At 53.9% G+C, this 14,808-nt stretch overlaps 1 protein-coding gene across 1 annotated transcript in view; it reads left to right on the forward strand.

The window, feature by feature from the left end:
- The window catches only part of CNIH3 (cornichon family AMPA receptor auxiliary protein 3), a 56,240-nt gene extending 48,995 nt beyond the window's left edge, over positions 1-7,245 (forward strand). The window contains exons 4-6 of the mRNA XM_045537114.1: positions 2,311-2,423; positions 4,733-4,876; positions 6,073-7,245. Of these exons, the coding sequence (XP_045393070.1) occupies positions 2,311-2,423; positions 4,733-4,876; positions 6,073-6,100 (285 nt within the window). The 3' untranslated portion in view covers positions 6,101-7,245. The remainder of the gene's footprint in view (positions 1-2,310; positions 2,424-4,732; positions 4,877-6,072) is intronic.
- Positions 7,246-14,808: the final 7,563 nt, after the last annotated feature.

Consider the following 14,808-nt stretch of genomic DNA (forward strand, 5'->3'; position numbering starts at 1 on the left):
GCCTAATTGCTCCCTATATCGCGAACACGATTGCTACTCCCATGTTCCCTGGCTGAAAGAGAAGAAGAAAAGGAGTGGGCAGCTACAAGTGCTAAGATGCTCCGGGTTGCCAGCAAGTTGTAGGAGAATTTCGTCCCTTTCAGAACACGGCGTTGTTGGAGAGAGCACTTTTATTCTCGCCTGCTCCGTGAGTGGGCTCCTAGGTGGCTGAGTAATTTAACAAGTGTGCGAGGAAACTGACAGGGAGGGTTTTGGGAGTCAAGTGCGTCTTGATGCGGCGTGATAACAATTAGGAAAGGCCGGCTGGGAGGAGGAGTGGGCAGAGGGAGGCTGGAACCCAAATGTCTGGTCCTAAACGGGACCGGTCCCCTCCCAGCTCCAGAAGGTGCCCACTGGGACGCCAAGAAGGCCAGAGACGGCTGGAAGGAGCTTGTGAGGGTGAAGGAAGTGGTGGCTCGTGAGGATGGGCAGAATACGAGACTGGCCCTGTCCCCTGGGGTCAGCTGTGAGGGTCTGATTCTGGCCATAGATGGCCAAGGTCAAAGCGATACCCGGTCCAGGCATTTAGGACAGCTGCTGGCAGTGAAGGGCTCTGAGACACACCCACAGTTCCCGGTATGAGTAAAATTGGCAAGTGTCATATTAATTTTATGGTGACTTTTAAAATTACCGCTCTAGAATAGGTGATTCTGTGCTGAGTTACTTATGTACCAGACTCTCCGGCTCACCACTTAAAAATATTTGATAAACCTTGGTGCATATTTGAAGGTCAAAATATTTAATATGCCAACACCATCCAATAGGCCATGCTCAAGTCAACCCAGCCCCGGTAGCTGGTGGACGTTCCTGCTTTATCTCGCCATCTGGGGTTGGGGTCCCCGACACCCAAGCTGCCACAGCTCTCCCAAGGCGACCGTCACCCCGAGTGATTAAAGAGAAAGTGGCCTCTTTAGAGCAAAGGAGCTCAGAGTGAGGTTTCCTGACAGTGCTTGGAGACGCCTTTCCCATAGTCTTGGGGCGTAGCGAAATCCCAGTTTTCCACGCGTGCCATCTTCCCCCCCTCCTCCCCACCCTCACCCAGACATGAGTCAGCAGAGGCTGGCTGCGTGTGCGTGTGCACGACTGCTCGTTTGGGAGCAAAAGGAGCACCGATCTCCACGGCGCATGCTTAGGAGAAAACTGCCTTCATCCTGCACATCCCAGAGGGGACCCTCTGTTTTAGGGCTAGTTTCGTATGGGCTGGGGAATCAAAGGAAAGAGACATCATCCTTTTCTTTTTCTTCACGCTCCTTGGCTCCCGGGGCAGATAAACTTCAGGGCAGACATGCCGGGAACTAGAATAGTGTTGTTGAAAACAGGCAAGGACTGGGGTTTTTAGGGTTCAAGAGGCCGGCTGTGAAACAGCCCCTGGCTTCTCTTCCCGCTTGGCAAAGCTGGAAGCTTGGTTCAGTCCGAGGGAGTCAGGAGACTGGATTGAGAATCAGGAAACCAAATTCTGCTCTGGGTCATTTTGCGAACTTCCGGGGTAAGAGTGACAAGTGATCCCCCTGAGGTTGGTGATTAGCCGGTATGTGATTATTAACAATAACAACGATCACATTCGTCACAACAGTGGTATCTTCCTTGGGCGTTTCTTCCCTGCTGGGAGCACAGCGGTTCCCAGTGTGTCCTGTGCAGACGGGTGGGGACAGGAGCTCAGTCATCCTGCGGGTTCCCCCCCCATCCGGCCCCCCAGGTCTGGGCTGGTCTCTTCCACCTTCCCCAGAGGCCGCGATGTCCCTCCTTACCGTCACTACTTGTTTCTCTTGGGTTCCTCTTGATCCACCCAGCGTCCAGCAAAATGCGGGTTTCCCAATTTTTTCCCTGACCCGCCTGTATCTGTGATAGACACACACGTTCACTGTAGGTTTGTGAGTCACCCTAGTAGGGGGATACACAGGCTGGCAAAGCAAGGGCAGGCAGGGCAGTCTGGCATCACTGAAACGCTGTCAGGATTTGTTCTGCCCTGGGCCAGATGTCACACGGGCTGGACCAGCTAGTCCAGTCTTCACAGTGGTCATGCACAGGTGAGCCTGGGAGCAAGGATAGTCCCCTGGTAAGCAGGGTGCCGGGGGGCTGTGTCCTTTGGGGACCGGGCATCGTAAGGAGGAGAGCTTGCCAGAAGTGGGTCTCCATCCTGGGGCGGTGACTCTGCAGCTGTGGGGAGGGCCTCGGTGGCCCCAGCACTGGGAGGTGGCGTCCAGGCAGCCGCCGTGGGCGTGCGGTGGCCTTTCCTCCCCTAACCGGGCCATGTCTCTGCTCCCTCCGCAGCTGGTGCTGCCCGAATACTCCATCCACAGCCTCTTCTGCATCATGTTCCTGTGTGCCCAGGAGTGGCTCACGCTGGGGCTGAACGTGCCTCTCCTGTTCTACCACTTCTGGAGGTGAGTCTGCGGGGCCGGCCGGCCGGCCTCTCCTCGGCCCGAGCAGCCGGCTCTCCGGTGACGATGGTCCCCAAGTAGACGGCCCCCCAGTGCCGTCTTCCCAAAGCCTCTCCAAAGCCCCCTTTCCAGCTGCTCTTGGGCAGCAAGTCCAGCAAGGGGAGGCCTTTCTGGCTGGCACCATTAACCACGGCCCCGACCCTCACGGGCCCGTGTTGGACGCGGTGATAGCAGCTTTCACAACAGCCAAAAAAGCAGAAGCGAACCAAGTGCCCATCGGGTGATGGATGGACAAACAAAATGTGGTGTATCCGTACGATGGAATATTATTTGGCAATAAAAAGACACGAAATACCCATACACGCCGCAGCTTGGATGAACCTTCTAGAAAATAGAAGTGAAGGAAGCGAGACACAAAAGGTCACATATTGCATTATTCCATCTGGGTCCAGTGCCCAGGCCAGGCCAGTCTGTAGAGACATAAAGTAAATGAGCGTTTGCAGGGTCTCGGCGGAAGTGAGAGTAGGGAGTTCCGGCTGATGGGTGTGGGGTTTTCTTTTTGGGGGGATGAATATGTTCTGAAATTAGATAGTGGTGACAGTTCACAGCTCTAGGAATATACTAAAAACCGCTGAATTGTACACTTTAAAGGGTAAGTTTTATGGTATGTAAGTTATATCTTAATAAAAAAAAAGCGCTTTACCAGATGGGCTGGATTTTCTGGGCCAGTTATGGTTTCAAATATTCTAGTCCCTGCTAAGGCCGTGCGTCAGATCACATGGTCTGGGCTTTCTGTAGAACAGAGTCACCATATGGATACGGGAGGCAGGGGTGGAGAACACTGAAGGAGCAGCAATGTAATTGTGCAGACAAATCGCAAGCCCTTGACCCCCTGCCCCCAGAGCTCTGGTCCCCCCAAAATGTTTCAGCATTGTCATTTTAGCATAAAATAGAGCCTGTATTTAGTCACTTCTAGAGCATTCCGCATTGACTCCTGCACGCTGCAAACATACGGAACACACACGTCACCGCAGGCACCGTGAGGAGTTTCAACACAAATGTAAAACATAATCCCTACCTCAAGGAACGCACACCCTACTGGGAGAGGGAACTATATTCCTAACAACCATATGAGGAATATATGTAGGAGCAGAGAGAAAGAAGCACTTACATGGGACTGAAAAGAGACGTTGGAAAACCTGGAAAAGCACATTGCAGGGAGAAAGACCAGCATGTGCAAAGGCCCCGGGGTACGAGGGCGCTCGGTGTGCTGGGAAGCAGTAGGTGCTCAGTGGGGCTGGGTGCAGGGTTCTGGCTACATTGTAGGGCTGTTCTTCAAACCAGCGAGATTCATCTCCCGGTCAGAGCCGGCTCTCTGGGTCCTTGCTCGGGACTGAGAATGACTGCCTGCCCCAGAGCCCAGCGGAGTGACTCATTAGCACTCTCATCCTCCTGATGTCCTTACCTGGGTGACCGAAAAGCAGCCAGCTGAGCGATGTCAGCAGCACTTTGTTCTTGGGCTCCCCAGGAGGCTGTGGCCAGGTCCTGGGGACAGTGTCCTGGGGCCGCCTGGGGACAGCTCACCAAGGGGCTCAGGAGGGAAGGCTCCCGCCCTGGCTCCACCAAGCCCGAGTCCCCCTCCTCCTCCGTAGCCGTGTGGGGCTGACGCGGGTGAGGAATTGTGAGGGGGACGGGGGGCTCCAGCCGTCTCCCCCCCACCTCACCCCCTGACGTTCTCTTGCTGACTCGGTTTCCCTCCTGGCTGCTCTCTCCCCGTGGATGGCCAGGTTCTTTGTGCTGTTCTGGGTCCTTCTATCAAGAAGAAAAGTACCTGCAAACTACTCTACACTCAAGCGGGAAGACGATGTCCCTTCCGGAGGATTCAGGATTTTCAGTGAGGGTCTGGGTAGGAGCGAACACTTAACCCAAAGTCGTTTGTCGGGTAGAATGTGGGGGCGATGGCATCCGGGTGGCGCCGTGTGGCCCTGTCTTCACTGCCCCTGCACCTGCTCTGAAGGAGGCTCTTCCTGGCACCTGCTGGGTGACGCCAGGTGACACCTTCTCCCTCTGTCGGAGCAGCTGCGTGTGGGCGAGGACACGACGACGCCCGCAGAGCCGAGTGTCTGGGGACTTACCTGCTGGCAACGGGGGCTGAGCTGCCCTTCCCGGCACCTGGACTGCGACCGGGCAGACGGCAGGTGGTGGCAGGACGGGGTCGCCCGGTGGACGTCCTGCACCGGCAGGGCTCGGCCAGCTGACGTCACAAGTCCCAGCCCCTCAGGGCCGGTGACACGTGTCCTCTTTCCCCGCAGGTATTTCCACTGCCCGGCGGACAGTTCGGAGCTGGCCTACGACCCGCCGGCGGTCATGAACGCCGACACGCTGAGCTACTGCCAGAAGGAGGCCTGGTGCAAGCTGGCCTTCTACCTGCTGTCCTTCTTCTACTACCTGTACTGGTGAGTCCGCCGGCGGGTCCGGCTCCGGGAAGACGGAGGGGATTCCGGGCTGTCGGGAGGTGGCCTGTGAGCAGGGGAGTCAGCCCGGCTGCAGGTCCGCTCGGGGACCGAGAGGGGCTCCTGGCATGCAGTAGGAGCTCACTAAATGTTAAATGAAAGAAGGAATCAAAGTGAGTCAGTGGGGGTGTCCACAGCGAGGCTCAGGGTCGTCATGGAAAAGCACCGGGTTTGGAGTGAGGCTCTGGTGCTCACCCTGCCGTCTGAGCCGTGTGACCTGGAGCTACCCACCTCTGCCCGGACCCTCCACTTCCCCCGGGGAACAAGCCCCCCGGGCTCCGGGCCCGGCCGGTGGGGCTCTGCGGGCCTGCGGTGTGGCAGGTTCTGGAGACGACTCAGCTCTGCAGAAGAGCTTGCTGGGCCGTCACAGCCGCCCAGGGCTGGAACCTTTTATCTGTGCTTCAGTCCCACTTCTTAGACTGTCCTTTGTTCTCTCTGCAGCGGGAAAAGGTGGTGGTTTCTCTTTCTGCCAAACAGACAAAACAGTAGATTTTGGTGTGGCTCGTTCCTCAGCCCTGCAGAATTAGCCTGAAGCCCTTTCCGAGAGCACAGGGCCGGCTGTCCCTGCCTCTGGGCAGTGCTGGGGCAGCACCTGGGGTCACCTGCGCCCCGTGCACGTTTAATTCCTTGAGCCTGTTGAAAGCCAGAGGGCCAGGGAGTTACCCGGTGAAGAACTGAGGGCTCGTGTTCAGCCATTGGCCTTCACGCTGGTGATGCTGGTCATTTCTCCAGCACTAGGGAGTTACCCAGCATCATCTGGGAGCCCCTGGACACAGTTGTCACACAAGCACGTGGCAGCTGGTGGCACAAAGAATGTGCTGCACCCCCCCCACCCCGCCCAGACCTGCCCTGCAACTGCACAAAAAGGAATAAGAACCGTAGTGATGACCCTGATGAGAGCAGTGAGAGGCACTTAGAGCAATCACAGCTTTTATCCACGGTCGCAGTCCGCTCTCCGGACAGGCGTTCATGCCCGTGCTGTGGGCAGCAGAAGGGGCAGGGCAGGGGCGGGCAAGACGCACTCGCGGCAGGAAGGAGGGGAAGCCCAGGGGTCTGGCCTTGGGAAGGTCCCTCTTTGGGGGGCCGGGTCCTTCGTGGGCTCCCACTAACCCGTCTGTTCCTTTCCTTTCTGCATTCAGCATGATCTACACGCTAGTGAGCTCTTAACGCAGAGACCACGCTTGTCACCAGAGGCTGGGAGGGAGCGGCCGGAGGCTGCGGATCCGTTTCCCCTGGAGGCTGGAGGAGGGGCCGGAGCGAGACCTGGGAGGGAGACCGGGCAGTGGTGTCACCGGACGCAAGAGCTGGAGCCACGCGGCGGCGGGGGGCCGAGTCGACCCTGCGTGTCTGCTGTTGCCCGTGCATCACGGTCTTTGGCGTCCGAATCCCACGCACGGTTGTCCAGTCCCTCTGGGCGTCGGGGCGTGGGAGAGTAGGTGACGAAACACTAAACCTCTCCTGAGAGAGAGTCGCCGTTGCCTGAATCCACTGCACCGAACAGCGCCTTGCGAGCTCACGGACCGTGGCGTGGAGGCGGGAGGGCTGCAAGTGCCTGCCAGGGAAAGGAGTGGCCTGGGGTCAAGGCCAAGTCTGCGGGACCGTTGAAGGCCTCAAGGATGTCCTGGACCGCCCGAGACTCTCGTTGCATTGTTTTCTGCTGAGCTGTGGCCACACCTTGCACCTGGAATGGGAGGGCTGGGGGGCACGAGGGGTCAGCCCTCGGCTGCAACCGGCCTGGAGCCTGCAGCGCGTGCTCAGCCGGGGACGGGGACAGAGGGAAAGCGGATTTAAAGCGTTTGCGACATGCTCACGTTCCGCACCTCCACGAGTGGTGTTCCTGTCCTGCTACCCAAACCTGTCACAGAGTCATCTAATGCAAATCCCCTGGCCAACGCTAGTCACAGCTCCTTCCCACAAAGACCCCAAAGCAGTTCCGGGCGTCCGCTGGGTGCTGTCGGCATCCTGCAGCCAGGGAGCCGGACGGCACAAGCGGAACTTCGTTTTACGACGCCGCGTCATTTGAACTGTTTAGTTCGACGTGAGGACGCCAGCTTGTTTGGAATTGTCCTCGTGGCTTCTCTCTCTCTCTCGGGTGGGAGTTGTGCTGGGTTGTAACGAATGCCCAGGCGGAGACTTTTGTGATGTCTAAATCGGGCACCATGATTTTGACCTTATTCCCCCCAACTTCCTTTCTTTTCTGCTGTTTAAGGTGTACAGCCTATTTATACATGTACCCAGCTTCGTCTGAAACGTGTGACTCAGGTCTGGGTGGCGTTTGTGTCACACATTGTGCGCTATGTTTATTAAAATGCAGCGACAACTGGCATGTCTCACGTAACCGGCGCTCACACCTCCACCTCACTGCAGGCGGGGTGCGTCTGTGCATGGCTGCAAACTGGCAGGTGGAAAAGGGAAATTTTCAAAAAGCCATTGAGCTTCTAAAAAGCCCATGGCAAACAAAATCTAGACGTCCTCTCTGAGGTTAATGGCATAAAACTGGAGAAACTGAGGTGATTACTTTCAGAAGAAGGCTTCCCCTCGGCCAGTGGCCCTTCTCCTGGCTGGGTGACTATTGCCGGGAGTAGAGTCACGTTTGGGGTGGTTGGCTGTGGCTTTGGCTGCCTTCCAGAGGGGGCCAGTTACCCTCGTCCAGAGAGACGGGCCCTGGATTGCCGGCTGCAGACGGCAAAGCCAACCCCACGGCTGTCGAGAAGCTGCAGCTGAGACAGTCTCACTCTGTCACCCGGGCTAGAGTGCCGTGGCGTCAGCCTCGTTCACAGCAACCTCAACCTCCTGGGCTCAAGCGATCCTCCTGCCTCAGCCTCCCGAGTAGCTGGGACTGTAGGTGGGCACCACCACACCCAGATAATTTTTCTATTTTTTGTAGAGACGGGGTCTTAAGGCTGCTCTCGAACTCCTGACCTCAAGCGATCCTCCCACCTCGGCCTCCCAGAGTGCTAGGATCACAGGTGTGTGCCACTGTGCCCAGCCACTTGTTTGTTTTTATACTTTGACTCCTTCCAAAAAGATGTGAAGTGGCTCATAATAGGAGACACAAGTACACCAAAGACTGTTAAAATGGAAATAGGAAGTTCAAACTTATAAAGGAGGACACAGAGATACCACCTTCCTAAGGCTCTCTGTTTATTGTGATTGAGCGTTCAATTTGATGTCGTTTCTCTTAGTAGTAAATAATAACAATTCACATTTGTGTAGTGCTGTGTATTTTACAGATTGCTATTGCATCTTCTCACTGGACCCTCGTCACAGTCCTATGAAGTCGATGTTATTCTTTTTCCCATTTTGTAAGCAGGGAAGCTGGGGCTCAGAGAGGGTAAGGGGCTGGCGTGTAGTCACACAGCAACGGCAGACCTACCTTTTGAACTCAGATCATACGACTTAGAAAACCCCATGTGCTTTCTATTACACCTAGAGGTTGTCAGAGTAGCTTAAGGGCCTGTTAAGGTTTGATTAGTAGTGTTGACTTTTTGAGAAAAATAGAAGATTTTATAGCATTGGCTTTTTGAGAAAAGGAAATTTAAAAAATGGAGCTTTCAAGGAAGGGCTTCGGCAGCCTGGTTTTCTTTTCCTTCGTGGACCGGCTTCAGATCTGCTTTATTTTGGCAGCTTCTTTAAGGCAATTCTTTAAAAGTTTTAAAAGCTCCTTGCTGCTGAGAGGTTAGGTAGCTCTTATGTTTATGGAAGAGAAACATCCAGGCATTTCCCTCCCGCAAGTTGTGGCTGGGAGACGATTCCAGGGATCTGCGGGGAGTTTCAGCGAATTTTCAGTTCCCGGGAGAAGCTAATCGTGATGATAAAAAGGGAAGGAACACACACAGGTGACGGGGCACGTGTGCCGTGCGGGGCGCTGAGTTAAGTGTGCGTCCCGTGATCTCACCCCGCCCTCGCGATGAGCCTACAAAGCAGGTGAGAGACTCCACCCTCGCTTCACCTGTGCGGAAACCGGGGCGTCTCAGGGAAGGTGAGCTCTTCCTGGGTGAACTGGCTCGGAACAAGGGCTCGATGCTGTGAATAAGCGGCCAGATAGTGACAATAGTTATAAATCGAGCCATTGGTGTTCTAGACGTTTCATGTGCCCCACCGGGGAGATGTCACCTCTGTTTTGTGGGTGCGGAGAGCTGAGACGATGGTCCCTTGCAGAGATCCCAGCTGGTGGGGGGTGTGGGCAGCCGCGGCTGGGCCCCCCACCCGCTCTGCCTCTTCTCACCTGGCTTTGCTCGCTTGGCTGTTTCTCCCACAGAAATGACGCCGGCGAGGAAGAGAGCAAAGCGGAGCTTCCCAGGGCCCCGGCGAGCACGCAGTGAGTACTTTGCTTGCACGTGGAGAACCCACCTTACCGAGCAGGGGTCAGGAGAGAGCTCCCCGGGGCGCAGGGACGTCCCCCGAAGGTGCTGTTGGTGCATTGGTTTCCCCCCCTCTTAGAGCGGCAGAGCCCCAGGCCTGGCGCGGCTGCGCTCCCAGGGTCATCGCGGGACCTGGGAGAGTCACCTGAGCTGGCTTTTCAGCTCTCTGAGGTGGGAGGGGGACAGCAGGGCCACACCGGCTTGGTGGGAGGACTGGGCGAGTTTGCATCTGCAAGTAACTTGGCGCAGCGCCGTGTGTGTGGCGGGCAGGCGTGACTTTGTGGGAGGGGGGGCCTCCTCCCCATCCCTGCCCTGTGCCCACGCCAGGGCAGGGTCCCGGCCTCTGGGACGAACGTGATCTCATTGAATCCCACAACAATGTGATGGAGGAGGGACTGTCACTGTCTTCGGTTTGTGGTGGAAAATACCAAAGCGTATAGAGGCCGAGCAAACAGGCCAGGGTCGCGATTGCTAATAAGTCACGGAGCCTGGGTGTCAGCCCAGGTCTTGTGAATCCTGGGCCTTGACTGTTTTCACGGCTTTTCTTCCTTCCCAGCCAGTGGTGTTCCAGAGCTGGCTCATGTAGGGTGACGAGAGGCAATCGTTCTGTTTTTTAGGGGGTTTGCTAACCAGTTGTTAAACACAGGCATTATTAAAACGGAAGTTATGTAAACGTACAGTTAAGTTATATTAAAAATAAAAGTAATATGTAGGCAAAACTCATCCCCTCCTGATCATCTTACTACATTTGACTATAATCTGTGCTCTTGCGGTTATGTTGCGGCATCCGTGGTGGAAACACTGTATTTCCACAGGATACTATGCTACTGTGCTCCTCTTCCCATCTTTGCGCTCAGTGGTTTTGCATCAGTGGCCTGGAATCGGCCGTGGCGGGAATACTCATGGTGGGTCCCCTCCCTAGCCCGACTTGCGGCCACCGTCCCCTACAAGCGTGTCTCCTCCAGGCAGGCCAGCCCCCTCGCTTGTCCCCAAGGTGCCTCAAGGGCAGACGCAGACCTTCTGGTTTAGAGAAGCAACAGTCAGGGGAGGTTGTTTTATTTCCCGGAGTTTGGCTAGCGGACAGCCAGCAGAGAGACTCAAATGCCACCACGGTGTTTCTGTTCAAACGTCCGACGGGAGTCTGAGCAGCAAACTTTGTCCTTTTCGGAAATGCTTGACAACATCAGAAAAACAATATCACCTTTCTGGCAGGATTATGTTGTTGATATTCTAGAGCAGGGAAGGAAGGGAAAATGAGAGTCGGGTTAAATGCCAGTCCCCACGTCGGACTGTAATGCAACCCGTCAGCCCGGGCCCGGGACGTTCTGCTTTGATGGCAGCAATGAGGACAGCGGGCAGCACAGGAGGCTTTGGAGGAGATTTTGTGAGTGGCTCCGCAGGACGGGTCTCGTGGTGCTGTTCTTGTTTCCATAGCTGAACTCAGAATGAACTGGTTGTTGAGGGAACTGTCTAGACTCTGCAGGGTACAGAGAACCCCCTCGGTGAACTCAACCTACAGCACGGAGAATGCAGTGCAGAGACGAGGGTGACGCTCTTGTGGTCACAGAGGGAGTTGGCTTTTCTAACGATTCACGAAGCTTAAACTAAAGCATCTGAGACTATGGGCTGGAACGGCTGAAAGAACTTGGCCTTTAGGACAAGAGGGAGAGAAACTGCTGCCCACTGCTCGCTTTTCCCCGTTAGAGGCTGAACTTGCCTTGGTAAACCGTCCCCGGCCCCTGCAAAGGCTGGTGACTGGTGGGAGGACAGGATGTTTTTGACCCTGCAGTTTTGAACCCCCAGGTCAACATTTTTACTCTGCGTCTAACGATACAAATGTGTAAATAAGAACTTTATCAATCTTGATAGCTTTTCACTGAGGAAGAGATTTCTGGAGTGGACCCCATCGGACCACTTTAATTCCTTGGATAATTTTAAAATATAGTATCATTAAACCATTTCCAATTGTTCCCATTTTCACGTTTCTAAAATTATTTTCCCTGAGATCAGTTATTTCCCGTGTAAATTCTATAATGAAGGTCATACATGTATTAGTTTTTAAAAACAATAGCTTCTGCCATTGTGAGGGTGAGAACATTCACCTGGCCTCGACCCGTAGCCACACTAAAAGCCAGAGCTCGTCACCCCTCCTTGGTCTCTCGGGCCATTTTTGGAGCTGCTTGGGAGCCTCCCCTGCTCTCCCTGAGAGCCTCACTATGCAGGTAATAAATCCCTTTGCACCCTCCAGGTGCATGTGTGGTGTCGTCAGTCTCGACATCCGAACCGAGTTTTATGTCAAGGGTTGGTCCAGCCCCATCCCAGGGAGATCAGAACATGGCAACAGGTAAACCTCGGACGCAATAGAAGCTTCTTTCTGACTCGTGCCACAGTCCAGTGCGGGAGAGACCCGGGCTCCCTCCGTCTTGTTGCTCCACCTCCTCAAGGTCTTCAGGATTCTCTCTCCGTTCAGTCCGTAGAGGGGAACAGAGCAGGGAAAGGTTTCTGAATGGGCCAGGCTTGGAAACGGCACCTCTGCTCACTTCCCTTTGCTTGGCGCTCGGTTATGCCACCACGGCCCACCCACACAGCAGGTTGGGAAACAGTCTCGGTGGGCTTTGGTGAGCGTGTAGCGGCCCCCGCCGTGGATACGTGGAGTTCGATTGACTGTCACTCGGTTATGGGGATGAGCTGTTTAGAAGGTAGGAGGGTAGAGGGAGAGAGTTCTGGGCTTCGGCTGCCCATTTATAAATCGCCTTCTAGGTGATGAAAAGAGAAAAGTAAAGAAAAGGAAAAAGAATAATTCTGTTCCTAATGTCTTTTTGTTTAATTTCCATGTTCAAGGCTTGCTCTCAGGAACCTCACCGGCGGTGGTGGATGTTAGGGTAGGTGGGGCGGGGAATCGAGGAGGAGGATATTAAATACCGTTCCCTTTGAGTCGGAGTGAGCGCTGTGTACACACGTGTATGTGCTCTTTACAAAAATGACTTGGCCCCTCCACTTTCTGCCCCCCAATCCTCCAATGAGAAGAAGAAGGAAGTGGCAGGCTCACTGGAGAGAGCAGTGAGGGAACGGCAGGGAGGGTAAAGGAGAGAGGAAACCGGTTTGCTATTTTAAGGCTATGAAAGTCTCCCCATGAGCCATTATGGTCTCCTTGCCAGTTAATTTCCCTCCGAATGAAGCTGGAAGGTAATGTGATAGGTTTCATTATCTCTGCAAATAATTCATAAATTCAGATGAACTCAGAACCGTGACACAGAACGTGGGAGGATTTCAAGGTCTGACAAGGTGATAATTACCAGGACTGCGCTGGGGCTGACAGCTGGTGTTGGGATGATCTCCTTTTTGTTGAAAGTCTCTGTGTGATTAGGAAGATGACAGTTCAATTGAGTTAATCTGCAGCAGCCGGCAGACCCGCATTACTCCGGTGCAGACCAGCGGAGCTGATGTGTGTGGAGGTGTCAGTCTTGGTGGCTGATTGAGAACTTCACAGGCAGAGGATTCTCACATCTCGCCGATGACAAGAGCAGTTCAGACATGCAGAGAACAATGGCATGTTCAGTTCCGGAATCCTGGAGCAACCTTAGAGAGGGGAATCAGAAAACGCTGATTGCACGAGCAAGCGCAATTGCTGTCGTAGCTCCTGCTTTGCTCGGGCTGGAGCTAAAGTGACGCATTCGCTGGTCACCCTCGTCCTGTGATTCCTACCCCCCAACCCTCTCCACTGCCCCTAGGTGGGTGGCAGAAAGTGGAGATGACATAAATGTTTGTATGATGGACCAGGGGAAAGATTTTGTCTGTCGTGAGCAGTAAAGCATTTCTTTATGGGAAGGATGCTTAAGCTGATAGTACATCTTCTGCAACCCTGAAATACGTGTAACCTTATGACATAAACATGTACGTTGCAGGATGGTCATTCATTAGAAGGTTAGTACTTGCAAGTTAATTCATCTATGTATTCATTCATATGTTATTTATCCACTCGTGAATTTATGCCATTAAAGTTTATAAGCCCTCTGCCACATGTAACATGGAATGTACATACATGAACAAGATGAGGCTGCTGCTCTCAGCCCTCAAGGGGCTGACACCTGTCTATTTCTTTACCTCTGTCTCCACCCATCCATTGATCCATCCATCCATCCATCCATCCATCTATCCATTGATCCATCCATCCATCCATCCATTGATCCGTCCATCCATCCATCCATCTATCCATTGATCCATCCATCCATCCATGCATCCATCTATCCATTGATCCATCCATCCACCCATCCATTGATCCATCCATCCATCCATCTATCCATTGATCCATCCATCCATCCATCCATTGATCCGTCCATCCATCCATCCATTGATCTGTCCATCCATCGATCTGTCCATCCATCCATCCGTCCATTGATTCGTCCATCCATCCATCCATCCATCCATCCATCCATTGATCCATCCATCCATCCAAGGTGCCCACTGGGACCTCAGTAGCCCTCAAGAGATTTAGCCAAGCCTCAAACCCTTAATAGCATGGCTCTGTGAAACTCCCAAGCTCCCCCCATGGTTTTTCTGTGTGTGTGAGGTTTACTCCTTTTACTGCTGTCTGCCTCTGTGCTTTGGGGCTGCCTGGACAGTCCTACTCCAATACATCTGTGTGGACACAAAGGCCCCAGGCTTAGGACGTGGCATGGGTAGATGAGTGCGTGTGCAGGAAGACAGGTGATTGGCAGAAAGATAGATGAGTAGTAAACCTTAAAACTAGGGTCAACTTCTGTATACCTCAGAAAAAGAAAATGAGAAACGTTAGCAATGATAGTTCTACTTGCATTTCTTCTTAATGTTTTTAAAGTAAGAATCTTGGCCTGAGATAATAGTCCACAAGGTGCAGAATGCATTCAATCAAGTTTAAGCAAAGGCGCATGCATTAGTTATCCATTGCTGTGTAACAGATTGCCCCAAAACTTCGTTACATGAGACAACAAACATTCATTATCTCACGGTTTCTGAGTGCCAGGAGTCTGGGAGCAGCTCTGCTGGGTGGTTCTGGTTCCGGCTCTCTAGAGGTTGTCCAGGTGTCCGTGGTGGCTGCAGCCATCTGAAGGCTGGACTGGGGTGGAGGGTTTGCTTCTGAGACGGCTCCTTCACAGGGCTGAGAGCAGGAGGCCTCAGTTCCTCCTAACATCAGCCTCTTTTCACAACACGGCACGGGGCATCCACCAGAGTGATCCGAGAGAGAGGGAGAAATCATGGGGTGTTTTATGCCCTAGTTTCAGAGGGCACTGCACGTGGGCCATCTTGGAGGCCGGCTGCCACACGGCATCAGCTGACGGGTACCAGAGTCAATTTCACGAGCCCCTGAGCACACAAACCCTGTGGACCAGGAGTAGGAAGACGGGAATGTGCCGTCTCCCACCCCTGCTTCTTTCTCATTCCTTTCCTTCTACGAGAGCTCCCGGCTTACCAAGGCCACTCAGCGTCCAACTTCACCTGCTTTTCAGTTCGGCATTAACAACACTGATAACG

The sequence above is a fragment of the Lemur catta genome, chromosome 25 (assembly GCF_020740605.2).
Source record: "Lemur catta isolate mLemCat1 chromosome 25, mLemCat1.pri, whole genome shotgun sequence".
Lineage (NCBI taxonomy): Eukaryota > Metazoa > Chordata > Mammalia > Primates > Lemuridae > Lemur > Lemur catta.